This window comes from Meleagris gallopavo, chromosome 7 (assembly GCF_905368555.1).
Source record: "Meleagris gallopavo chromosome 7, MGAL_WU_HG_1.1, whole genome shotgun sequence".
Taxonomy (NCBI): Eukaryota; Metazoa; Chordata; class Aves; order Galliformes; family Phasianidae; genus Meleagris; species Meleagris gallopavo.
In genome coordinates, this window is record NC_139410.1 from 12,760,812 (window position 1) to 12,788,353 (window position 27,542).

Here is a 27,542-nt window from a genome sequence, read left to right on the forward strand (position 1 = left end):
AGGCGAGGCCACGTCACAACTGGGAGCTGGTGCCTGGTGTCCACCAGCTCAGCTTTCTCTGTCTTTGCACTTCATTGCACTGAGGCTAAGTCTCCTAGATAGTGACCTAATAAACACACATACATGGCAGAGGGGAAACAGCCAGTGAAAAGAGCAAGTGGGTATGGGAAAATATGGGAATAGATTAACTAGATCAACTATATCCAAGAGTAGGAGTACGCTGTATGTCTGAACTGCCCTTAAGCAACCTCTAAATTCCTTCTAATAACAGCAATGAGATCTGGTTATAATCACTGTCAACACCTGGAAGAAGGGCTGCAAATGCTTTATCCTTTGCCTCTTAAACTTTCCTCTTAAGTCCAGCCCTATAGAAGTATAAAAAGTGAAAGAAGATAAGAAAGGGGAATGGGCCAGAGCCTCCTTTTACCACAGGGAACTGTTAGAAATCAAAAGAGCATTTGAAAAAGGTTATTAGCAGATGTAAGCCAGTGACATTTTCAAAGTCTTAGAGTTATTAGTGTGTAGAGAATGACGTGCCAAGTAAAAAATTACTGGGGAAGAGCACTGTCTTTTTTAAACTCCAACAATTGTGAAAAAGTCAACTTCAAACATGGTCAAGGTTTACATGGTTGAAATCACTATAGTTTTAAGAGGAAAGAAACAGTTACTTTGGAAGTAACTGGGGTGGCATGCTGAATTCAGCAGCTGAATGGAAGTCTCAACAGCTTGCTGTTAGGACGGGGGTGTTTTCAGGACAGAGTATAGCAAATAGAGCTTTTAATGCACTCTACCCAGCAAAGCATGTCCTGGAGTTTGCACGCAAATCAGCTCATGTTTTATAGTCATGTCAGTTAAATCTTCAAATCTCTCACCATCTTGGGAAGAATGGACTCAGTGGGAATACACTATCCCTGCAGCTGGAACAACATCTTTGAAGATATTGCTTTTCAAATCTCTTGAGGAAGGTAAGAAATTAGCATAATTTAAGCTGCAGAGCTATTTTTCATCCCTTCAAGAATTATTCATCCAGATGAACAAAGTAAGGACAAGTAGCCAAGTTGCCCAAGATTCTACTAAGAGTGAATAGATAACTGGAAAGATTATTCTGAAAATCTCTAATTATACTTAAATGTTTTCCAGGGATGGAAAACTAGCCCATACATTAAGTGATACTTCTGAGTGGCTGCTCAGGAATGACTCTCCACCACAGAGATTCATTAAACATCTCTCTTTGCTGCATACTGATGGGCATGGTAAAGCTGTGGCATGTGGGGGACTTTCTATACATGGGTTATGTTGCATAACCTCTAAGGAAAAGAATAGTGTTTTTTGTCCTCACATAGGATAGTGAGTTCCTGTGGGTAATATTGAGGTCAGTACCAAAGAAATAAGGGCAAGTAAAACCGTCGTAATATGTCTTCTTGGTAAGGTGATGGTCAAGCTAAGTACCAGATCCTCAAAAAGCCTTTGGAGTTTGTGTAAGAATAGTTGCTGGTTGTGATAAAAGTTGTGAGGATCCTTCTGTACACCAGGGTACGTCCTTCAGTGGATTCCTGATTTGTTGCGATGAATGTGATGTATGTAGGGCACATACTTGATGCTCTCTAGACCGCTGTACCGTTTCTGAGAAAAAGCCTAGAGATTGCCAAGCCTTGTGCAGTGGTAGGATATTTTGAATAATGTCTATTTTGTCCTTTCAGAGAAGTCTTGTGTCTGATGTGTGGGGAAAAAAAGGAACTCCAAATGAAAAGAAAGCACTTAGTTCTTATTACAAGTCCTCCCGAACCTTTAGAAAAAAAGGTCAATAGGCAAGGGATTTTTCATTTGTGAGTAAAGGTCCCTCCTGCATTGCTTATCAACACTTATTACTGAGGATGGCCTTGGTGACGTGGATTTAAAGTATCCCCACTAGGGATGCTCCAGCCAACATTCACTGACAAAACCAAGGAATCTGAGGGCAGAAATTTACAAATTTACATTGCAGGGATCTAAAGAGATCACCACAGTTAACAGGTCTACATGGGGAGTTTTTGATGACAATATAGAGAGAAATCAAAGGACAAGTTGGCTACACTCAATTGTAGACACTGCTCTGCTCATCTATATTCTATGAAGATACTGCATATTTGAAGATGACATTCTTAGATATGTTCTCCTGAAAATGACTCTGGTAACTTGCTCATCCTAAACTTATGGGTATATGCTTTCACGTGTACAGCATATATAATGCATGAATGCTGGCTGACAGTGTGCCTGATAGTAGATTATTTTTTACTATTTTGGCCAAGCCATGAGCAACTCTCTTTTCTAGAGTTGTGATAAAATTTATTCTTGGTCAGTTCAAGCAGATTCACTAAATACAAGAAAACAAGACCTTCATTTTGTTGCATCTGCCATTGTATGTGACACACACCACGGACTTAATAGACTTTCAAAACTCAGATGACTGACTGCTGATGTAAATTGTAGAAAGCAAATGAGTTTCAAGCACTTGGTATGTTCACAGATCATTTTCAACAAGTTCGACAATCATACTTCTTTCATCTTATCCCTTGAGAAGTAACCTGCCGTTTTAATTTAAGTAGTATCTTTTTTTCTCACTCATTATTTTTTCAGCTACCCTACAAATGACATAGTGATCTTAAACTTGAAGAAATGTTAACTGGAAAATAAAAAGTAATGGACAGGGACTTGATCCATTGTTTTTTTGTTTTGCTTTGTTTTGTTTGTTTTTTGTTTTTTTTTGGTACTTTTTCTTGGTTTTGTTTTATAGGTGGTGGTACTGCTGCATTTGTATCCACCTTAGTCGGATTTTTCATACCAATGTCATACAACAAAATCTTCGTGTGGAGTTGTGACACTGTGATATGCATCAAAAGGAGTTAAAAGGCGTAAGTCATTCTAAGAGGATGTTTGCATTGACACATTTTATTAAACAGCCCTTCAGCCTGTGAATGTAAAATGCTGAGTCTCTTCTGCACTTCCAGAACAGCAAGAGCAGTGATCTCCGGAGTCAGCAGAAACTTGGCAAGCTCACACTGCTCCTGATCTGAGACAGCCTTAAGTTTCCCTTATCCACATCACTTGGCTTGGATTGTGCCAGGTATTTTTGAAACATGGAGGAATAGGACTTGGCTTTCCTATATACAAATAAGCACGTCCTTTAGAGAGTAGCTCTCATTTCAGTCACCAGCGAGTTTCATTGTGATTCTAGTATTTTCTTAGAGGAAAAGACCTTAACCCTGACTCAGCTGAGGTTGGGCGCAAGGTTTGGTATACTTTTTCAGACAAACTATTGCTGAATCAAACAACAATAATCAGAGGAATGGAAAAAAATCAGCATTAAAGTGATTAGCTCCATACACATCCCAGTTGTTTCTCTCCCTGTTTGTGCTTTTAAAGCCTTTAGTTACTCACCCTTTTTATGTGCTTGTATATCTTTCCCAGAATGCCAGTTGGTGGCTTCTCAAAGTCATTTTAAAGCACTGAATGTTTTCTGTGACTGTAGCCACTGTTGACTGAGTAGAATAGAGTTATTTTGCACAAGGAACAGAACAGACAAGAAAGTCTAAGAGCCACATTTCTCCTCGTCCTCATGTTGTCCACTCCTGTGGCAATCTCATCTTGAAGGAGAGGTTATTACCAGCCCATCTTGATTCATATCCAGTTAACAGTGAAGATATTCTGGCCTAAATACAAGGCAGTCAGATCCCTGTGATATATGTATTCATAAATGCACTTTCATTTTCACACTTTCACAAGAAGAATCCATCTTCTGCAGTAATTGTGTTTATTTTTATGGCTGAGAAAAAATGGATCATCATTAACAGAAAGTCGAAACTCCCACAGTATTAATGAAAGAAAATTATCATAGTGATTCTTCAGAAAAAGTTTGCCAGCTTTTATAATACCACTTAATATTTTCAAGCAATCTTAGCGTCCCCATTTGTATAATATAAAATAACTTCTAGTGTGGTTCCTGAGCGCTGCAAAAACGATAGGAATAGGATACTTCCACTGTCAGTCAATAAAATGAAAGATTTAATCCTTTTGGTGATAACCTTCTTATCAAACCACTCTCCCAGTATGGTAAAAAGCTTGTTTCTCCTTTTAGCTCTCATCTAACTTTGGTTTCGCACAAGCACTAGTTACCTCTTTCTTTTAGGATTCTTCTCCAGGAAACCAAGCTGTAGTTCAGAAAATATTCGCTTGAACTGTCCAAGCTACGAGATTTGCATGATCAGCACAGTGTATAGCAATCCTGATGACACTTACACAGCCTTTCCTCATTAGCTTGTACTCATGCTTTTTCTGTCTTGCCAGCAGTAACACTCAAGACCCTGTCTGCCAGGAGATAATCTGTGAATTCTTCTGAATTACCACTTAGAGAAAGGTTTTGTTTTCTTTGGCACCTCAGATATCAGCAAATCTCTGTCATGATTGAGGCAGACATTTTGCAATTGGTGTCATAAGTTGCATCATTCTAAATGAGTACAAACAGTAGTAAAACAGACTTTGAAATATGTTTGTATGAGTAATGAGTGCAGCAGCTTAATCTTTGACATATTGCTGTGTTTTGAAGAGGCATCTCTTTGCCCCTCTCTTTACCCCTTACTTCACAGGATGTAGCCATTTGTTCTGGGGAAAACTGACATCAAAAGTACTTACCAGCATCTTTCATGGTGCTGAACTTGGAGAGGAATTTTTGTCCAAATTTATTGCACATAGATGACTTATATAGTTTTACTGTTTGTCATTCAGTGAACTTAACCAGTTTCATGTGTCTATATTAACATGTTCCTTTCCTGACATGAATTTGCTAATGTTCTCCTTTCCTTTTCGAAGGATTGTATGCCCTGAGGGAAATCCTGAGGCCTCTTGCTTCTGCCTGAAATGGATTTCTTTTCATAACAAGAAAAAGAAAGTTATGTTTCTCTTCAAAATGACAAATATTGTAGATTTTTTTGCTATCCTCTAATCTTAGCTCTGATTCCCCAGGAGGGCACTTTCCTAACTGTGTTTCCCAACACCTTCTTTTGTATATGTGCTAGAGAGAGAAAGTTTGTTACCTACTCTGATAAATGGTGTGAGGGAGAAAAGCCTTCTCAGAAGATGTTATAGCTTTGGAAATTCTAGGTTATTTTGAGAGACTGTCAACACTACAATGATTGGATTTGAGATATCCAGGAAGGAGGATATAGGCTGCTAAAATCATGAATTTCCCTGTTGGGCTTGGATTTGTGTTACAAACACATAGTATTGATTGTTTCCCTTAATAAAGAATATCTCCAGGGACCAGGGCTGCTGTTGTTGAGCTTTCTTTAAAAAAATCATGGGCTTTGTATCCAACTCTGGCATTCACAAATGGTCCAATCAGTATGCTTAGAGATACAAAGAAATAATTCTGTACCATGTTCTGCTGAAAAGAAAATTGCATATTGGTCTCCTTAATGGGTATCACCCTGCTTTGCAATAGCAGGACAAAAAAAGTGGGGGAAAAAATGTTATTTTCAAAGGCTAAGAGTTTCCCAGTAGGAACTGAATTTAGATGCTCCCATCCTTCAGTGCATGACAGTTATCAGTGATCTCTTTGTGTGACATGCACAACAACAATAGTATTGATGGGATATAATATATTTGTCTGTGATAGCTGCCTGAGGGGAAGTGCTGTATTTCAGGACTTTAAAAACATAATCTATATATAGCCGTGCTGAGAAATACCAAAGTTGTGTACTGGTAAGGCTTTAAGTACTTTTTCCTGTCCTGAACTTTTCCTCTTCTTTTGTAACAAAGGAGTTCTTCATCACTGATGTGATCTGTTGCCTATTGAGGATTCAGGCTCACCTCAAAATACAATCATTCTGCTGGCAGCACTGAAGAACCTTGTTCTGCAGATCACAAGTTTTAACCCTGTTGTTTTGAGACCATTCTAGAAACTCTGCTTCTTCCCAGGCCTCATGCTGTCTGTGCCGTAGTATTCCTCCTTCAATAAGGTACCAACAAGAATTCCCATCATAATGGCCTAAAAATTGTGTCGAGCCTTCATATCTGTTGTCATAGGGGACTCTGTCATTTTTTGTAGGTGAAAAGATTGATCTGTGAACTGAAGGCTCACGGACTTTGTTTTCATGCACACCGGATCAACTTCCTTTCCCTGGGTGCTCAAGTCCTTGTCTTAATCCATGAACTGGACCCACAATTTAAATAGCCTGGGTAGCTGTTAGAATGTATCACTCTTCAATCACAGCCCACCAAATTTGTGCCCATGAATCTTTTACTAAATTCTGGTAGACACTGCTCACCCTTAAAGCACAATGTTCTTCCTGTTCTGGGGTTATTGCAAAAACATAACAGCATATGTATCTCCTTCTCTCCTTATATACTCAGAATCATATCATTTTCTTGCTCTTCCAGGTCTTCTATTCAGATAGTAAAACAGTGTTCAGCTCAGTTCTCAGAAATCAAAGCCACATATGCGTCTAAGCAGTTTCTAGAGCAACAGTACCGTCTGCAATTAGGGCATTTCAAAGGCCACTCTGTGTTGTCTGCATCTGCACTCAGAAACAAGGCGATACAAGCATTAATGGCTTTGCTCAACATGCAAATATTTCTCATTCAAGTAACATAATGAAATCCACACACACCAGAATGAAAACACTTTTGGACCTCATAGGAATACCACACATAAAAAAATAATGAACAGGACCTTTATTTCGCTGGGAGGAAGCATCCAAATATTGACCTATACAGAGTTTCAAAATGATTTGGTATTCCGTGCACCGATCTTTTTACCACAACGTCCCAATACCTCATTTTTGATTGTTCCTATAATTGTGCTTCATTGCATCTCCTGAAGGCATGAGAGACACAGAGATAGATGCAGATTAATGGTTGCACTGTCATGGTACCTTCTCTTTTTATGTATGAGAACACCCTAAGGCATAAAGTAAAAAATGCCTTACCCTCACTGCCCGGGTTGTTACCATAGCAGCAGCTGGTAGTTGTGTTTCAACTTCTGTTTTTCTGTGAATGCTCCTCAGAGCTGCCACTGGAGCACTGTTTTTTGGTGGTGGCCTTTTGAAAACCTCTGAAAGGAGAAATAATCTTGTGTCTCACATAGCAGAGAGGAGGCAGAATGAAAAATTTGTTGAGGATTATTTGGGATCTTCTGAGTTCCTCAGGGAAGATCACAGACAAGCTGCTGATGGTGACAGAGGCAACTTTTTAGCTCTCCACAGTACCCATGATGTCTGGGCCTGAAGTGCACAAACTCCACTTGCCCTTGATACACCCATTTCAAACTCTGCTGTGTGGTAAACAGGTTCTGGTACATACTTGTTCAACTTTGAAAGATGAAGGTCAGGACCAGAGTTGAGTGTTGATGCCTTATCAGCTTACATGTAGCAAGGCACACTTGGCTGTGGCTTCACAGCATGCACAGAAGTGATGCCGCTGGGCTGGCACCTGCAAGGCTGCTGCTGCCTTCCCTGATGCATGCTGGGGCCAATGGAGGTCAGAAGATGCACGAAGATCAGCTGGGCTTTTGTGATTTAACTTATTTATACTGCATGTACTGGAAAGGTTAGAAGGAGTGGTGAGGGCCTTGCAGTATCTACCCAGTATACAGCATGCTTACTGAACTAAGGAACCTTCATGTTAAAGGCAAAAGACAAATATGAAGGAGCAGGAGGGGAAGAATGAAACAGAATTATATAGAGAGAGCAAAACGATTTGTGCAATGTGCCATGTTAGCTCCTCGTATCACTTCTTATTTAAGAAACTGTGAGGAAATATATGTATTTATTTGGCAACACAATAGGCTTATAAGAAAATCTGCAACAATTCTTTGCTCCTCAGAAACACCTCTTCATATTGGATAGATTAAGCTACTTGATCACCAGAGTCTCAGTGCGTTTAGATAAAATACAACTTTCAGAAAGAGACTTAGTTCGTAGAGCTTCACTTCCTGGAAGTTGCGTGCTTAACCAATCATTTCAATATCACTAGTTTTATCTTAGTAATACTGAAATCAATATTCTCAAAACATGGCCAATCTTGATAGAAGATTTCTGACCTTCTTCCCCGAGAAAGAGTCTTGCTGAAGTTGCTGATTTTGATCCCAGGCTGTCATGAGACACTGTCTGGGTTTGTTCAGAAGGCAGACTGCTACAAGAAGCCTATGCTTGTCTTGATCACAAGCAGGGGGAATCATCTTTCACCAGATCTGCCTACTATAAGCATTTAAGGTTGTATACGCTTTGTTTCATTATAAGGATATTTCACTTATTTCTAGCTCCTGTAGAGAGGTGACACACTAAGAAATCTAAGAAAAGCAGATAGATGCTGTTTTGGCCTTGCCTACTGGACTTCCAAATAGAGACCTGGGCCTCCGTGTGCATTCTCACATTACTGTTATTTTGATTTACTGAAATTTATGAAAGTCGTTACCTGCTACATGTATTGCACCACTGCATGAGGATCTCAAACATTTTTCTGTATATGTTCAGTGGAACTGCTCCCCTACAGTTATCCACAGATGTGGATGCCAGCAGAACTGTGCTGTTGGCCCAAATCCACGTGCGCTGCCAGAGATCAGCTGCTTTTCAAGTTCTTTTCAATTTTTTTCAACCCTTTTTGATGTAGCAGAGAAAACTCTTTTAGAAGTCTGTCCACTTTCAATCCTCTGTAAATTCTTCAAAGTTAACAATAGTCAGTTTAGGCTATTTGCTGTGCTGAGAGCTCTTGCTGACAGCTTGGGACGTCTGTGGCCCTAAAAAAAAACTTGAAGAGCTAGAAGAGATTCCTGAAGAAAACCAGTTACCCCAGAGAGCCACATACAAGGAAAGATCCCAGGGCTTTTGAGGGCAGGAGGAGAGATTTCAGGGAGAGTTGTGCTGTAGCACTGCTGGAGCTGTCCTGTGAGATGTGAGCAGTGATTGCCTACAAGACTTTGTGCAGTTCAGCATGGAGGAGAAAAAGCTATGAGGGTATCTCAGCACTGTTTATAAATACCTAATGTGTGGGAGTCAAATGGTTGGGGCTAGGCTCTTTTCAGTGGTGTGCAGCAATAGATCAAGGGGCAGTGGGCAAAATCTAGAACATGGGAGGTTCTATGTAAACATGAGGAAGAACATCTTTACTGTGGAGGTACAGAACACTGGAACAGGCTGCCCGGAGAGGCTGTGGAGTCTTATTCTCTGAAGATACTCAAAACCTGCCTGGATGCTTTCCTGTGCAACCTACAGGAGTGAACCTGTTTCAGCAGAGGGATTGGACTCAGTGACCCCAGAAGGCCCTTCCAATGTTCTATTGTTTTGTGATTCTGTAAGTCCAAATCATTTTACTTCTGCTTAGATTTGCTAAAGTTAATCAAGATTAGTTAGGGTTAGCTAGTTTTGTTAATGTAAAGTTGATTTACATAATGAAATAAAATGCATTACTTTAATACATGAGGAGCAGTTCAAACCTCTTCATCTGCTTGGCTTTGCTTTGGTTTCTTTTTCCTTCTTCCCTCCAAATGAGACAGTTCCATTGACAGACATTGAACAAATCTTCCCTCAGGTACAAAGGGGACCTCATCTGGCTTGCAGAGCAAGTTTCACCTCGCCCACCTGGCTTCCTTTACGAGCAGAGCTACATGCAAAGCCGTTCTCTTCTTCCTTTTCCCCAGAATCACTGAAGGCACCACAAGAAGAGGTTCCTACAGAGGAGGAAACTAAGTAGCTGGATCATAGAGTCCCTAATAGGAATTCTGTAACCCAAAGAGGTATGACAGGATTACAGGGAGCTAGGGAGGTTCTCCTTCTTCCTACATTTTCCTGAAAGCTCAAAGTTCCTTCCCTCCAACCTGCAGTATTTTTCTCATTACCTTCATTGTACCAAAGCCTCACTGCCAGCTTGAATTTTGTTTGTGTGTTTGAGGTGCAGTGAATGGAGGTAGCTCTAAAAATGCTCAACGCTTTTCCTACAGTAGTATTAATTAGTGACACAGGAGGCACTGGTGATGTGTGAGATAGCAGACAATGATGGTTGCATAAAAAACATCCCAAAACTCAAAACTGTTGCACATGTTCCCATCTCCTTGGCAGATGAGAATCCCTATCTTCCTGCAGGTACAGGTAGTAGCCAACATCCAGCTGCAAAATGCTTGGCTGAGGTGATTTGTAGTTGTGTCAGCAGCATGTGCTTACCCAATGCTGTGCAGGCTGACTATTCTCCTGGTTGCCAAAGGGCATCTTGCAGGAGAAGAATCCTACAGCAAGCACATGGGAGAGAGAAATCCATGTAGTTTCCAAGTTGCTGGCAGTCAGTTTGAGGAGGGACAAGCCAGAGTTCCATGCAAAATCCATTTTGGAACTTCATCCCTGAATTTTTCACAAGGAGTTCATAGGCAATGCTCAGGATGGTACCTCAGGTGTGCAGACATCAGGTTGCAGGGCTGTGCTGTATCCGCCTCCTGCTCTGCAAGCTACTGTAGTCAGGCACCTGGGGTAAGAGACGTGGTGTTTCAGACAGTGCTGCAGCATCCACTGCTAGAACCTAACACCCATTCACTGGACTGGAGAATGAGATCCTTGTGGATCTTGCTCTAGATTCACGGTCTTCGTCTGCATTTGCTAGCACCACAAAAAGCAGAGAAAGTGCATCTTGAAAATGACTCAGAATTGATTCCATCATCATGTGGTGTAATGATCTGGTTTGGCATCAAAGCAATTGACTGCATAACTGCATAAAAAAAATTCCACTGCACACATTTCATTTCACTATCAAAGCTGTAGCAACGCTTTTCTTCAGATTCTTCAGACAGTTATTTTTTTTATCAGTGCCTATGAACCAAATGCTATTTATTCATGGAAAGGGAAATGAGTCCCCATTACTGGAACACAGTTCAGGTCTCTGAAAGTTGCTTTGGATATTCGTACTTACAGAGGAAGAGATGTGTTCTTGTATTTGAATTAGTAACTCTGCATAGTGTTAACAGCTTTCTCAAGAAAATGAAGAGTCCTCTTTTCTCACCAAATAAAATGCAAGTTTTCATCATCTTTTGTGAATAGGATATTTTCTTTAACTCAAATTTTCAGTGGAAATTATGATTCATAATCTATTATTCAACCTGGGCAGCCATTTTCACTGATGTGTCTGTTTTCCGGTAAAGAACACATCTTTTCTCTAAATGGAAAGATTACCAACAGACTTAGCAGAAAAGACAGGGCTTCTTTCATCTAAGTCAGAGTCCTGATGGAGATGAAGTTTCCTTTAGCTTTTGAAGCTAGCGTGACAGATGTTGTGGCAGGAAGTGCTTTGTACCTGTTTGCCTTTGCTGTATGAAAAGACGATTCAGAAAAGGTGACTCCTCGGTTTGGGGGAGTTTCAGAAGTGCTCATCAGCACCTCCTGAACTGCCCCATGCTGCACCTGGTCCAGGCTACTCCTGCTGCAGCCATACCCACTCTGATGGCACAGCCCTGGCAGGGGAAATAGGCCCTGCTAGGGCAGGGCAGTGTCCCATCCCACCAGTCCTCTGTGCAGACATGGAGCCCCAGGACAGGGGATGTTTCACTGAATATATATGTGGTGCTTGGAAAGAGATCCATGTTCACCACCAGATGCATGATTCAATCAGTCCCTTAGCAGTAAGGCATGTCTTTCTGTGACCTTCTCTCAAACTTCTGTGAGTCTAGACTTCTTAGAGGTATAAATACAAAAAGCAAAGTAAAATGATACCCTAACCAAAAAGCCACAGCCCCTTTCCAAATAACGTGCAAAAATATAGAGTTGGTTTTCAATATGTTCTTGAACCTCAAGATTCACTCTAAATATCAGCATTACTATTTTTTGTTCTGACAGTATGTCCTGAGAGCTGTTTGCTTTGCTCTGTTGCAGTCCACAGAAGTCACTGCTTGCCTAAGGTTTCGTCATACAACTCGATGTATGCCAGGCTTAATTTTTCAGGACAACCCTAGGGCAGCAAATATACCTTCCTTCTTGGATGCAGGATGAAAGCAATACCAGCTTGTAAGTCTTTGCTCAATCCATGCCTTAACTCCTTGCCTCAAATTTGAGATGGCAACAAACTATGCAAGATTCACGAAAGCTAAAGCTGAAATATGATGAGTGGTGGATTTGCCAACAATACTAAAAATTGGGAGAATTGATGCAGGGTTTAATATAAAGAAGATGTTCAATTTTTCAAAGTTGTTAATGCTTGCAGTTTTTTAAAAATGATGATGCTTGACATGTGCAGCAGCTAAATCTTTCCTGTTGACAATCAGAGCTGATTCATCTCTTAAAAACTGATTTCGTGCCATACAAGATCTTATTACTCCCCAGAGGAATTAAATAGCTAAGGCACACTCATTTAGATTAAATTCGCCCACTGACCTCTTCTTCGTATCTCCAGTTCATACCTGTCCAACTCTTTTTTGCCAGAAAAGACGTTCAATCCTTCCTATTCCTCACTCTAGCAAAACCTCAATACTGATTTGAACTCATAACCATAGAACATAAATACAAATCAAAATTTAGTCTATAAGGGAAATGGGAAATTTTTATGACAGTGAGTAGACTGTTTTAGCAGTGAAGGATTGGACAACTCAAGGGACTTAGATTTATGGAGTGTTTCACAGACTCACAAAATCATAAGGGCAGAAAGGAACTCCTGGAGAACATCTAGTCCAACCCCCGGCTAAATCAGGTTCCCTGTAGTAGATTTCACAGGAAAGCATCCAGGTGGATTTCAAATATCTCCAGAGAATGAGACTTCACAATCTCTCTGGGCAACCTGTTCCAGTGCTCTATCACTCTCACAGTAAAGAAGTTCTTTCTCAAGTTGATATAGAACTTCCCACATTCTAGTTTTTGCCTGTTGCCCCTTGTTCTGTCACTGCACACCACTGAAAAGAGTTTCATTGCAGTTAAAGTCAAACCAAAAGCAAAGACTTAGATACAGCTCCCCAGTAAATATTGTATGGGCAGAAGTCCCCAGTAAGCAATTGGATTTATTTTTAACAGAGAAATCTCAATAACCTGTACTTTTTCTGCTTTTATTATTGATATGTTCTTATACGTGGAAGTAACAGATTCACGTGTGTAATGCACTCTCCACATGCAAAACACTTTACCAGTGACAGGGAATGCATATCTGCGGCTTTGATCACTGTTCTGATTATTTGTTTGCTTTCCCCTCATTCCAGAGCCTCTTTTCCCTTAGCCATAAACAAACTTTTTAAAATCTGTAAAAAAATTTGACAGAATTTAAATCAATTGAACTTTGAAAATAATGAAATACCCATGATAAGGGAAAAAGGCCCACATCAATTCACAACGCCATTTCTTCCACAGTGTAATATATTAGGTACAAAACTGCAATCTTGAATTCAATCACTAAAATCCAAGAGCATATTGATTTGTGTTCATGATTCAGGCTAGAAGGTAAACTTACAAAATATATATCGAGATTTGGATTTCAAATTACCTCAAGATATGCAGGTGTTCAAATTATGAGATTCTTGTTGTTTTTCCATACTTAAATTTTGGAGTAGCTGTGGTTGCCACCCATAATATCTTTCACCTGTTCACAGAAGTTTGTATTGCCATTTTATCAAGATCAGGTTCACTTGAGCTTGCTCAGATTGTAAATTTTTATTCCTGCAGTTAATTCTTTGCCATACAAACCTATTGGGTTTACTATTTACTGACTTCAGACAGTCCACACAGGCAGTGGCTGGGAGGATGTAAAGGGCATTACGGAGTTTAAATAAATGTTTGGCAATTTATAACAAGGATAGATCAGTAAGGATGAAAGCCTCTTACTGATCCTGGATCTTGTTACCCACATGATAGAAAACGATTCTTAGTGTACATGTTTTTGAGAGACCTCGTTCCTGGAATAGCCCTAAGCAAAATCCTTTTTAAATTCTGTTTACTGTAAAAAATGAAGATGGAGAGGCCTAGGTTGTAGAACTCCCTTCATAGACTGCTGCACAACTGGAAAATTACCATTACAATCCTAAACTTTTACACTGCAAACAAAGGAAACAGGTTGAGATTGCTTCTTAGTAGTTTATTTCCCCACCCCCAAAATCTCATTTCCTGGAGGTTGTTTGTATGTTACTGATGTTTCTGCTTGTAAGTGGATTTTATACAAGAGTTGACTGAAATATTTCCATTTGATCTTTTTTTTTCTTTTTTTCCTGTTAAAATGGTATTTTCCCAAAACTAGGAGTTTCCAAAAAGAGTTTTGACTTTTTGAGTTGCTGGCCTATGAGAATATTGGACTTTTTGTTTATTCTTCTTGATTCATTTTTTCTTCTCTTTTATTTTAGTTCTTTTTGTCACTCAGTCTGTAGACTCAGCTCATGTTATTTTTTTCACAGATTGTTTCTCATTCTGCTCTTATTCATTTTCTTCCCTCTCCTTTTAATTTGAGGGCACTAAAGTGGCAGAAACTGAAAAATGTCCCAAATATTCCTGAATGTTACTGTATAGCATAAGGGATTAAAAGAAATGAAAAACAAGGGCAAGAAGAAAAAAGACATTTTCATGAAAAAAAAAACCAACAGGAAATTAACCAATCAAAAACAGCATAATTACCTCACTGCATGGAAACATCTCCAAATTCTTGGTTTTCACCTTTTTTTTAATCTTTTTTTTCTTCATTTTTTCCTCTTCTTATGTTTCCCATTGTGGTTATAAACTGCCCCTACCATCTCCCTCTTGAAGTGTGGAGGTTGGAGAGCTTATTTCTTTATATATGACATGTATGCACTCATTGTATTTCCTAACGATACATGGTATAACAAAAAGAAGTTCTATTAAGAATTAAAAAGCAGTGATGAAAACTGAAACTTCCCAAAGCTTTGTTACAGTGGATTTAATCCTTTTTTTTTTTTCTCTAGAGTACAACATATTTTGACATATCTTTTTCACAGCAGCATCTTAAGACAAACCTCAGTTTTTTCATTCTTTCAGTAATTCTCTACTCCATGAATTTCTTTCTCAGTCTGGTTGGAAGTTCCAGGGAGTAAGATTTCTCTGTTACACAGTATTTTATATCAAGCATTTATCATAAGCAGTAGAGGTTATTATTCACTGATAATTTTCAAATCCAATGTTTTTACCAATGATTTTCAAAATATTGAAACAATGCATTTGTGGATGTATTTGTGGGGGATAGTTTTGTCTGTTAGGGAGCTTAAGAAAAATGGCAAAATTATGTGATGGAACAACAGAAAAGAATCTTACCCAGCATGCCAGGCTGCCCCTCTACATCTGTACCTAGGAGCTGGTTGTCTTAGTGGGTTAGCTCCTGCTAAACTGGCAGGCCTCACTTCTTTCAGTACCTTTCTACCTTTCTCATTTTCACTTTTCTTAATGTAACAGTGAACAATCTGCACCTTTTCTCTGCGATACCTCTACGTATTTAGACTTCTTTTGAGGAAAACTCTGGTCTTGACATAACAGCTTACTTCCTTTCTGTGCCTGATGATCCCTGTTTACCCTATCAAATTTGAAACCAGATTTCTGTTTATCAGACAAACAGCATTGTATCCTCTGACCAATATTTGTTTTGCCAAAGAATTACAGAGACTCGACAGTGCACTGCTCTGCTTCATGCAGCCAAATGTTGGCAATATATTCAGGTAGAATTTCCAGTTGGTCATTTATGGTCCAGAGTTTTGGTGGATTTCACAAATAGAGTGAAGGATTGATCATTTAATTCATTTATTCATTCATTCAATTATCTCATTCATATTATAGGCTCTGAGAAATCCGCTGGTCAAGTAACCGCTAAATCCACTACGGAAGTGGATAATTGGTAGATAGTTGCAAAGCAGAGTCATGAATACACTGGTTTTGTGGACTGTGTTGTATTTGGGCTGTTAAGACATGAAGAGATCTTACTTCCTAGTTGAGGGAGCAATTCCGCAGGTTTGAACTGATTTAAAGAACAGTTGGAGTAAAAATTCCTCTTCTGATAGGAGAATCCAGAATTTAATTAAATAAGAGACCCCCTAATGTACAAATGGCAAAGATGTACCGACAGCACAAATATGAGAAATGCAGCTGCGTGTACTTGAGGTTCTGAGTCATAGTAAAGTCTCTGCTGTGCTTTCTCAGGTTTTGTTTCCCTGCTGTCTCACAGTTTGCAGGAGAACATGTGCATACTGCTCACTCCTAGTGTGGTGCAAGGAAGTTCGACAGCGAATATTAGGATGAATTCATGGCATCATAAATTAGCCCTAACAAAAGGGCTTGTGCAATGCATTGGCATTGGCATTGGAGGTAGTCTTTTTCTTTTGTCCCCAGTGGAAAGTTTACCGTAGAAACTGTAGAAAATAGAAGTTCCCTCTGTTGCAGCACTACGGGAATCTACTCTCAAGCAAACACAACATTTTCTTCAGCTAAAAGCTGACATCTTTAACACATTGCTAGCACTTCATGCACAAGTCAGTGGATCAGGCAGTGTGCCAGTTAACACGCAAGGTGAGAGCAAAACAGCTTAGAACAGTATACTAGAACATCAGTATCATGACTGAGCACAGGGCCATCATAAGAACTCAGGGAGGCAGAGGAAGGTGAAGAAATGCTGATTTCCTGTTATCCAGGTTCAAGTAGCTAGAAAACTTCTGCTGCCAAAATTTCTATCCCATAAGCAACTTAAACCTGAAAGAGAAGTGGAGAATAAGTTACATGCAACACATGTATATTTGAATCAGTCCAACCCCTGCTTCTGTTCTCTATCCAAACTGTTTCTGGCTACTGGCAGTGTTTGAGTAGTTAGGAAATTACTCATTCCTTACAGATTATTTGCTGCCAACCAGAAACCCTGAGCAAATCTTAGCAAATCACTTCCTCAGAGAGATCTTGAGTATCGCACAGTATTTGAATAATCTGAATGGAACAGTATACATTCCTTCCTCATGCATGAGATCATTACTGTGCACTGATGTGAAGCAATTGCATTTCTAGGAACCAGCCCACCATTCTGATTCAAAAGCTTCCCAAAGATTTTGCTTTTTTTCCCTTTCCTGCTACGTGGCAGCAAAAACTACATTAACAAGATACTGTGCCAACCCCTCCCACCCATCTACCTGCCTAGAACCAATGGGAGACACAGCAAGCTGTTCTTTCCTTCCCAGAGAAAACTTTGCAACAGATACAAGCAAAGTTGAAGCACTTGTAGGCTTAATACAACCTCAGATTCTTGGTTTTTTAGCTGCATTCACTGCTGCCATGGGCATATATTCACTGTTGTACTCATGGGAGCTGGATTCACACTGCTGATTCTGCAAACAGAGAGAAAATGCCATGAATTTAATTTGTGGCCACTAACCTCCACCACTCCTCCTGTTGTTCTTTAAAGAGGGCAGTTAATCTGACTGTTTTCAGTGGGAATATTAAAACCTGAATAGACAGGCATCAAGGTAGAAAACTTGGGATAGAACAAACTAAAAATGAAAAACATACACCATCCAGAAAAATGACAAATGTCCCTGATCTCCTTTCTTTCCTGAGCTGACTGGTTCTTTGTTTTAATGGTTTTGCTCCAGAACAGAGCTGGAATTGCTCCACTGATGATTTGTTTTCCCCTCTTGAAAAAAACAATCAAGTGAATTGCTTACCAAAGTAATTCTGCTGACCCACGCATCTTTTTTCCTCTTTTCTATGATTCCCAACCCTTAAATCAATAGACAGTTCTGTTTTAGAAAAATTAAATCTGAGCTGCTGTCATAGGTGACTGAATTCCAGTGGTAAATTAACAACTGCGTCTCTGTCAAAAAACACATTACTTGCGGAGTATGTGCCTGTTCCACTCTCTAAATCTTATAAAATGAAGTTCCCTATCCATGACCTCAATGAAGGAGGGTTGTGCAGAATCTTATGGACTTCTTTACCTTGTTCCTTAAGCTACAGGCTACTACGCAGCAGACACATGAAATCAGGGCAAATGCAATCAGGCCAATAATTATCCATGACATGATTCCTTGTGAAAAGCAGTCTTCCTTATCTGGAGATAAAAAAGCAAATAAGTCATTGCTGAAAATCAGCACCATTTGTTCTCCTATAGATGACTTTTCAAATTATTTCCCCTTCTTTCTTTCATATCTGATGAAACAGACAAAGTGTGTCTGGAGAAGGATTTCCCTGAGTTGAAAAGCTGCTTTGGAAAACTGTGTACAGCAGGAAAAAGAACACTGTTGTTTTCCAGAAGGAAAGGTGAAACCCTAATTGTTGGTGCAGAAGGCTAAAAGAGTAGATTGAAAAGAAACCAAGGCAGTCTTTAGAATGTGATGGTATTACAGGTTTGGAAATGTGAACAAGGTGTATGCTTACATTCAGAAAGAAACACAGGTGATATAAAAGGTGGCCTGCTCCAAAGAAGAGGGGCCTTTGACATTCATGTTTGGATAGAAAGGCAAGCCGGGGAGCAGAAGATGAACCTTGCTCAGGTCTGGGAGAAAATACAATAGGGCATGAAACAAGCAGCAATAGCTACGAGTGCCCATCTATGAGGACAAACAGGAATTGACAGGAATTGACAGGAATTGATCAGGAAACACTGCTGACAAAAAAAGGATGTCACAGCTTAATTCTGAGATCAACGTGTTTTAAGTGCAGAGGGGGATAGTAGATCATTTGACTCAGTCACATGATATAAGCCTCAGTATTTCTGCTTCTATCTTTGTTTATACATGATGTTGAGAAATGGGAAATGATGGAGAGGGAAGGACCGCAGACAGTACAGTAGTGCTATTCATCTATATGGAGAACCAAGAAGAGGAGAAAAAAATATATTAGCTGTTTCAACTTAATATACTAAAAAGCCATCAAATGAAAGGTCATTCAGAATTAATGTCTGTGTAGTAAGTCTCCTGGAGTTAGTCCAAGTCCTTTTCTATGTAACTTGGGCATCCCCAACAATATGCAGAACTCAGCATAGGCTGCAAACCTGCCAATTAGGACAAATAAATACAGGGAGGACTTGTTGAGCTCTCAATCAATACTGTTCCACTGCCACCAGTTCCTTACTGAGTATTCTCTGTTCTCTTGGAACTGTCTGTGCAAACTTTAGTCACATTTTTCACTGCTGCTTTCAATAAGCTATGCCTACTGTCTACTCATCAGGAAGCTGAAGTGAGGGGAGAAGGAAAGAAAACTTACCTTGGATGTACAAATAAGTTTCTTTCAAGTGGCAGTCTATGTAAGGGGGGGGTAATAAACTCTCCAGGCAGCAGGTATAAGTGTCGATGTGCTTTCTGTCCAGATTTGTCAGAATGAAGGTGGTGCTGGTATTTGAATGCTCTGCCTGGCAGTAGGTAACATTACTCTCTGGGACAGCTTTATTCTTACTCACATGGAGCGCACAGATTGCCTTCCTTTCATGCCCTTTGAGGAGGGTCATGCTGAACTCACTCACATTTTTGGGGTTTTGGAATATTAACTTGAAGTTTCCATTTTCAAATTTTACTATCCCCTGGGGGTCCGAGACCTGAAGCTTATCTGAAAATATGAGAACAGTTAAGTGCAATCACTCAAACAGCAACAAAGAAATTCTCAAAGATGTTAAGAAACTCATTAAAACAAAGCAAGTGAACCATATGATAGGAGCTTAACAATCAGAACTCAGAACAATCTGGCTTTGCAAAGCAGCCCATATCATGAGATGCTAGTGCATCATTCAGGTTATGTCATACACTACTGAGAAAATAAATGAGATTAACAGCTGGACTGCTGTGTGCTGCAAAGCTGGACAGGCACTGGGTCAATGACTTATTTGATAATGTTTAAAGGTCTCCTTTGACCAAAGAATGTGTGGTCATATAATCCCTACCTCAGTCTTGTCGTATTTGTAGATAAAACAAGACAAGATGAAGATGATGATAATGTTTTCTGATTTAGGGTTTGTAATCAGAACCCTAATGCTGTAGCTGAAAACGTGAAATAAGATTTGAACCCCAAAATTCTACATATGATGCTTTGACCACAAGATTTTCCTTTTGAGATACTGGTTTGAGACATGCCATAAGGTTTAAGCACATTTTCTTAGATAGCTATATGAGCTTTATCACCAACATGATGAGAGAAGTAGAGAACAAATATGACTGTGTACATACATTCACACACAATTCAAAAATCATATTTGACCTTCTCCAAAACATTGTCAAAAAACATTGACAGATGTTGTACAACTCTCTAATTCTGGACAATGTTTCTAATTTGATTTCCTTGGAGAAGAAAAAATGAACTAATTGAGGACCTCTTGGTATCTCACTTTTGTAAAGCCAACAATCAGTAGCATAGGAATACTGTCAGAAAAAAAAAGTTGAAGTGTGCTATTAAAAAAAAAGGACAATCTACTTCTTTGAGGGCAGTATTTTCTGATCTAGAAAGGCACTGAAACCATAAACGAAATTATGCAAGTGTCTTACCTATATTTTTGCACAATCTTGATGAGCATGTATCAGCTCCTGAAAAATACAAAATTGTTGCCTTCTTAAAATTCAAGAAGAGAGATGCAGGAACAAAGGCTGAGCCATTCAATATTAAGATGCCAAAGTTATATTCTAGTGTTCGTACCTGTGTCATAAGCCTATCTGATCTTGTCTCAGTGCTACTTTGTAAAATCCCATGGTACAATAAAAGCTCCAAGTGTAAAAATTAGTGTAGAAAAAAATGAGTTGACAGGAATTAATATTGACAACATATGTAACACTTAGAAATCCATAAAACACTTCTGTAGAAACAATAGGTGTACTTAATAAATCATAACTGAGATGAGAGTAAAATCTCCCCAAAGATACTGAGGAAATCCACCCAAAATTAAAAAGCATACTGTTGTTTTTTCTCACAAATCCAGCGTTGCCAATAAGCTTACATTATACTTTGATCCCAGACCTTAGAGACTTCCCACTTCATTGAATGTTTTTTCTGTTTCCCCTGCACCTCAGCACTGCATCAAAACATCTTGTGGCACATGCTGGATGAATACCTATTTGGAAGGTGCTACAAGATAAACAGCAAGAAAGTATCCAAGCAGTGCATAGAGCTTCGTTCTTTTTTCAACAGAAAATTTACTTCATTCATGATTATCAAGCTGCATTCAGTCCATCATGATTAGGCATGGCACACTTTTAATAATTATTCTGGACTTTTTTGAGTTTCTGCCTGCATCACCATCCATCATGGAAACACTGAGAATTTCCTTTCTGCATCGGTGACATGTACTACTTTGAAATACTTTGTATGTCAGTAGCAGGCATAGCAGAGCCTAGCAGTGTTTCATTTAGACTTTTTCACAATGCTGTAAAATTAGAGGTTTGTGTCATACACAGACAGGTGTAAAGTTATGAAACTTATATCTGCTTTTCCTGTCTTCTGGTTGTTTACGTTCTTAAGAAGTTGCTTAGACTGGAATACACTCTACATTAGGATTTTATCATGCTAAGGAAATAGTGGGCAAATATTTGCATATAAAGATGTGATACAACATCATATTCTTGTTACTGCTACATGGTAGTCTAGGTCCACACAGAAGCATTTTACTGCTGTACTGGGTATTGCACTGGTTGCACAGCATAAATAATCCTTTTCCCAGGACACCTATAATCTAAGACATCCAGCCTGCATATGCACAGGGACAGAAGATTACTGTCATTCATGTACTGTCATATGTTCTCAGTTCTCTTTCTGAACTGGGATAATCCTTTAGTGTCTGTGCTTTTTTCTGCTTTGAATTCTTGCTTCCCGATTATCACCACTGGCGAGGACATTGCAAAGAATGGTTGTTTAAAATATTTTTATTATGATGCAAAGATAATGGACTTCTGGAAGATGCTTTTTGGTGCGCAGTTGGAAAGCAATACAAACTGTTATCCCTTTTTGATTGTTTCTCTCTTTTCCCAGTTATCACTTTCTTCCCTGGCCCACTGTGCACAGCCAGCGACCCTGTGCCAAACAGCAACAGTTCCAATATCTGTACCTCTTTCAGGACTTAAATGTGTGATAACAGACAAGGTAACTTGTACTGCTAGTGTGAAGATAAGATGGAAAAAGCACACAACTTGTCAAACAACACTGAAACATAGGCCTAAACGCAATAAAGTCCCAGATACAGACTGTTTAAGCCCTCAGAGTAGTGTACAGCCTGACAAGCTGGGAGCAAAGGTCAAAGAAGGAAACGGCTCTCAGTGACTTGTATATTGAGTAGTGAAAGAAAACAGCTGCTACGAGAACAACATTTGAAATGAAGGTGTTTTAAAACACTGTGTAGTTTCAGTGTACTGTAGTTTGATAACATATACTTTTAAAATTAGGTCCAATAGCAGACTAATTATTTAGGCACAGAAAGAAAGCAGGAAGTGGATTGATACAGCAGAAGCTGAGAGCGTGGTGTGTGTGTAAGCTGGCCAGATACCACTGTTGGCTGAGGCTTCTGCGTTTACCAATGCTAGAGGAGAAGGAGATGGAGAGGGAGAAGGAGAGAGAGAGTTGAGAGGGAGAGGGAGAGAGAAGCAGAGGCAGAGGGAGCAGGTGCTGACCCAGGGCCAGGCAGTTAGAGTCCAGCAGTACCACAGGCCCCCAACTACTCTGCTCACAGCAACAGCTTGGAATTTCATTCCTCTGATTGCCTCTGAGAACACTTTAATTCTGCTGTTGGCTAAAGAAATTGCCCTTTCATACTGGGTGGTTTGAAATCTTTGTTAGAGATTGTGGTTTTAATCTTTGTTTTTAATGGAAAAGGGCAGGGAGAGGTGAGTTCATGTACCTTGCAGCAAGCTGAAAGATCATCTTGCATCCTCTCAGGCCCAGAAGCTGTAACTGGCTATTTTCAAGAAAGTCTCAATAATGTATTTCTGTGATTGAGCATTCTGGAAAATGCAATTAGTATTCTTCTGAAACAACTGACCATACAGAGGAGTGTATTTAGCATAGTATGAAGGCAGCACATTTTAAAATGAGATTAGCAGTGCCTGAGATTAAAATACAAAATTATCTACATGGATAAACACAATGAGTGAGGTTTAATATGAATTTCCAGCTCGCTAGCTATTCTGCATCAGTCTTGATGTGAATTCTCTCACTCTCTGCATACTAAAATGTAGCTTATTCCCCCTCCCCACAGCTGAAACTCTCATTCTCCTGTGCTCATTTATAGCGGTTCATTCCTAGGGTAATCCTGTGGACCCTGTGGGTAATGGCCAGACACATTTGCAATGTCATTTGTCAAGCCACTATCGCAGTAAATGTACATTTAGGGGAATGGAGGATAGGACATGGAGGTTAAAATGTACAGTAACATTGAAGGATTTACTCATAACACCCCCCAAATATATATATATAAAAAAAAAAGGTGAATAAAATACTACATCATGTTATGGTTGAAAATGAACAAAAAAACATCACTGCAGTAGTAAAACTACTTGCATTTGTCCATTTATTTTTCATAAAACAACGGATTCAATTGTAATACAAGGAGTGTCTTAGCTTCAGCTAGGATGAAATTGTTTTCTTCAGAGTGTTTGGTACGGCACTATGTTTTTAATTCTGGTAGAAAAACAAAGTTGTTAACACACCGGTGTTCATAGCTGCTGCTAAGCATTGCTGTACAGAGCAGAGAATGCTGTACATTCTCAGAGAAGGGTCCAAGGAGTTGGGAGAGAACAGAATTAGGACAGTTGGCTCAAGCTGTCCAAAGGGATATTCCATACCGTATGACATCGTGCAGAAGGAATTCTGAAGGAGGTGGAAGTTCATCTGGTTCTCTTCCACTGCTCAAGGGGCTAGCTGGGCATCGGTCAGGTGGTGGTGACAATCACTTGTGCATCATTTGTTATATGCAGTCACAAAAAGGTATGTAGGCATAACTATTATCCTTTTCCTTTTCTCTATCTTAGTAATTAGTTTTATCTCAACTCATGAGTTCTACCTTTTTTTCCCTGATTCTCCCTCCAATCTCACTGGGAAGGGGGAGGGGAGCAAGCGAACAACTGTGGTGCTGAGCCACCTGCAGGGTTAAACCTCAACAAGGAATTTGAGATAAGAAGAAACAAAACTTTCATTGATATTATAGAAGTGTCACACTGGTCTTGTGTAGAGCTGTTCCTAGCTTACCTCATGTAAAGCAGATCATGTGGTCAAGTGAATCCAGAGGATGAACATGTATATGAGATTAACGTCTTGTTACATTAAACTATGAAAGTGTGTGCATATGTGCGTATGCACCCACATATACACTTGCATATACATAGTATATGCATACTTACAGTCATGTAAATTTCTATAAGAGGTTACCTGGATAACAGATATGTCCATCTCATTTGCTTTAATAGACTTACTTACTTTAATCTTTACTGCAGTGGAAAATACTTTGGCAGAAGCTTTGAAATTTCTGTGGTAATGGTGCTTGGACACATAAGCCACTGAAAGGCAGGTTATTTTCATTTTAATGGGACTGCAACTTTGAGCTTTCTCATTGCTCTTTGGCAGACCCAATGCTATTTGCAAATATCAAGATCCACTGTACATTTTGGTCGTAATAGATTAATTTTAAAACATGAATTTTAGGGTAGGAGAATAGAATAGAGTATTCTTTCTTGGTTTACTTGCATTTTGTTTTACCTGCCCCAGCTTTCAGAAAGCTAATTATCTGATTAAAAGAACAAGCATAATTTCACTTGAATGTGTTTGCCTCTGAAAATGATCAAGTATGGTGCAGACTCAGCTTTCAAAACAAGCACTTCTGCTATGTTAATGCTAAACACATAATGAAACTGCATGCTGTTTTTACAGTTTTGTTTATATTGTTTGTATATTGTTTTATTTAAGCAGCTATAGTTTTTTAACCTTTCAAGGAAAGATAACACTGTCAATTCAGTGTAATCAGTCATTAACCTGAAATTAACATGCTCCTATCATTTGAGAATCAGAGATTAAGAGAGGAAAGCAGTGCTTCTGGGCAAAACTAGTAGCAGCCAAAATTACTCAAAGAAACTATCGCTTGAATTATTTTTATGGTGTAAGATCTGTTGTGAAATATGGAAGCAGTTATAAAATATACCGCCAGCACAGGAGCCATTGCTGGTGCTATTTCAGACACCCTTCTGGGAAATGACCATTGTTTCCTCCTGACAGCCAAAGATCTGTGGGTAAACAGTGATAATGCTTTGCAAATGTTGGCCTGCAAAAGCTCACGTACAGCATTTCAGAGCCCAGAGCCTCATGTGCTGTGGAGTCCTACAGCTCCATATTCTGAAATCCTGATGCCAGTGTTCATCTATGTAAGAGACTTCATGCTCTTACTATTTCTTGATCACAGTTGGGTTACCAAATTACATATACATATATGCACTTATATATCACCTTCTGTGAGCTATTTACATTGAAATAAAAATCCACAGATCAGAAGTAAAGCTTGCTAAAAAATACACAAATAAACACCCTCAGTTACTCTGTTTTTACTCCCAAAAATCTGCCACAATTCCAGAACGCTAACTCACTCCCTAAATGAGGGGATAGTGCTAATGTGTATTACACCAACTCATGTTTTACAGTTCTCTTCTTTTTGCAAATAACAATAATAATTAGTACTTGTTATACCAAAAGCACTGTAAGGAAAAAATGTGAGAAATACCACTCCTCACATTTGGAAGAGATTGGAAACAATCTCTTTCTCCTGCCATCTCCTCTTACTAGGCCCTGCCCCAAGTTATATGCTCTGTGTTGGAAGGAAGACAGAAAGGGGAAAACGCCGGTATCAGGTAGAAAATTATTTCACCCTTAGAATTGCAGCCTATTTCTTCCTACAGGAAATTTCATTGTAGGTGGCTCCAACCACGTGTAGAAGAGTGCTGGTGAAGAACAGCTGCTAAATTGACTACCTGAGAAATTGAGAGGATGTTTTAGTTGGTAGATTTCAAGATAATTTTTTGGAGAGAAGAAAACACAACAGCTTGTGTCCCTTTAGAGATACTTGCCACAATCTTCCTTCCCTATGAATTAACCCAATTTTTTTATTTTTTATAGCACGTATAATACCATGCTGGCCATGATATATGTAGGTTTCAGAGAGGCCACAGATAAATGTGATCTCTGGTATTTTACTTTGTATAGCTGTGATAAAACACTGAACTTTGCAAAATGCGAACATCAATGCAACATTGCAACATCTATGTTTATAGATGGACGAGATCAACACCGTCACCCTGCCCCTTAAACACAGCCTTGGAAGATCTACACCTCCTTTTAAGTCATTCCACATTTCAAGCCTGCATCAGAATGATCTCATCCACTCTTGCATACAGGAGACATTTTTCACAGTACAAAAATTCCCTGCCCGAGCATGACCTCAATTAATATCAATAACTTAGCTTTTGTTATTAAGCTATTTGTTGTAAGCAGTTTGCTACTGTAAGACTTTGTGCCCAGCAATGGAAGCTGGCTAGAGCATACGGTCTAAACAGCTAGAGGATAACACTGAGCAGAAGAGCTAAAGAATACGAACAATGCAAACTTGTACTTTGTTTCAGCCTAAACGCCCTGTGCTAGCAAGAATTCTATTCCTACCAGCTCTAGCGATCTTAAAGTTGAGAGCAGACTTTTTGCAGCTGTTTCCCTTAATTATTGTAATTTCTCCAACCCCTTGCTATCACATCTCATTTACTCTCTCCCTTCACTTGGTAGGTTATATTCCGTAGAAACATCACTACAAGGAGAATAATCCAAAATACTACTTACCACACAAGGCTTCAAACTGAAAGCAGAAGAGATAGAAAGTTACTGCAACTGACTTCATGCTTGCCTGACACAGAGGCATCAGCTTTCTGTCTGCTGTGAACATGGAGAAGAATTCATGGGTAGAAAAGGAAGTGGTTTGTGGGCAATGGGGGAAATTATATGATAATCAGAAGGACCTTTTTATTTAACCCCTGACTACGTTACAGCTATGTCAGCATTAGCTGTCGCCCACACCTGTGGAGTTCACTGCTTATTTTTTTTCCTACCTCATGGCTTGCTGTCACAGACAGGAAGATGAAAGATATTCTTACATTACCTTTGATGTCCACTTCCGCAAATGTTACTTCTGGTTAAATCTGTCACGATAGATGTTGCTGTCACCACCAGCACACTTCCTGCAGATAGCCATTGATCAGAGATTTCTACCTTAAGTTAGCTTACAGTATGTGTGTGTTTTCTTGCTGCTGGTGGCCAGGCTTCTCCCACCAAAGCTGGTGGTACTGCTCCGTGTAGTAACTGATATCCAGTAGGGCAGGAGGCTCCTCCTGGTCCCGGTCCTGGAATTTGGTGGAAGAACAGAGCTGGGTCACAAGAAGGATTCATTCATCCCTGTGTCATCTTGGAGGCTCACTCGTGTCAGACTTCCACCCTGAAGTTCTGGCTTGCTCTGTGCAGACATGAGAAACTTTTGAAAGAACTAACTCACTGCCCCAGGGCCTTAGGTCAGAAGCTTCTCTCCCTCCCTCCCTCTGCTTTTGTGCTACGCACTGTATTCTCACCTGTGATCCATCTGTATCCAGGAAATGC

The 27,542-nt window shown here is 39.5% G+C and overlaps 1 protein-coding gene and 1 long non-coding RNA gene across 3 annotated transcripts; one reads left to right on the forward strand and one right to left on the reverse strand.

The window, feature by feature from the left end:
- Positions 1-224: 224 nt before the first annotated feature.
- Positions 225-5,295, forward strand: LOC116216806 (uncharacterized). 2 transcript variants are annotated; one of them, XR_014884283.1, is made up of 4 exons: positions 225-965; positions 2,774-2,891; positions 2,988-3,103; positions 4,846-5,295. It is a non-coding gene; the product is annotated as an uncharacterized LOC116216806 (long non-coding RNA). The 2 variants fall into 2 exon arrangements; XR_014884282.1 differs by lacking the exon at positions 4,846-5,295 and having other exon boundaries at positions 232-965; positions 2,988-3,426.
- Positions 5,296-15,705: 10,410 nt separating this feature from the next.
- On the reverse strand, positions 15,706-26,808 carry ICOS (inducible T cell costimulator). The gene is made up of 6 exons (XM_003207501.5): positions 26,736-26,808; positions 20,432-20,470; positions 19,164-19,502; positions 17,897-18,009; positions 17,197-17,287; positions 15,706-16,664 (listed from the first exon to the last, which is right to left on the reverse strand). Exons 1-5 carry the CDS (start codon positions 26,791-26,793, stop codon positions 17,198-17,200), a joined length of 639 nt encoding a protein of 212 aa, XP_003207549.3. The 5' UTR covers positions 26,794-26,808; the 3' UTR covers positions 15,706-16,664; position 17,197.
- Positions 26,809-27,542: the final 734 nt, after the last annotated feature.

Excerpts from the sequence above, each read along its gene's own strand:
- ICOS (XM_003207501.5), bottom strand. The coding sequence starts at position 26,793 with ATGAAGTCAGTTGCAGTAACTTTCTATCTCTTCTGCTTTCAGTTTGAA. Across the intron at positions 18,010-19,163 it reads AACTTATTTGTACATCCAAG|ATAAGGAAGACTGCTTTTCA; the intron begins GTAAGTTTTCTT and ends TTTTATCTCCAG. Across the intron at positions 17,288-17,896 it reads CCTGTAGCTTAAGGAACAAG|AATCAGCAGTGTGAATCCAG; the intron begins GTAAAGAAGTCC and ends CTCTGTTTGCAG.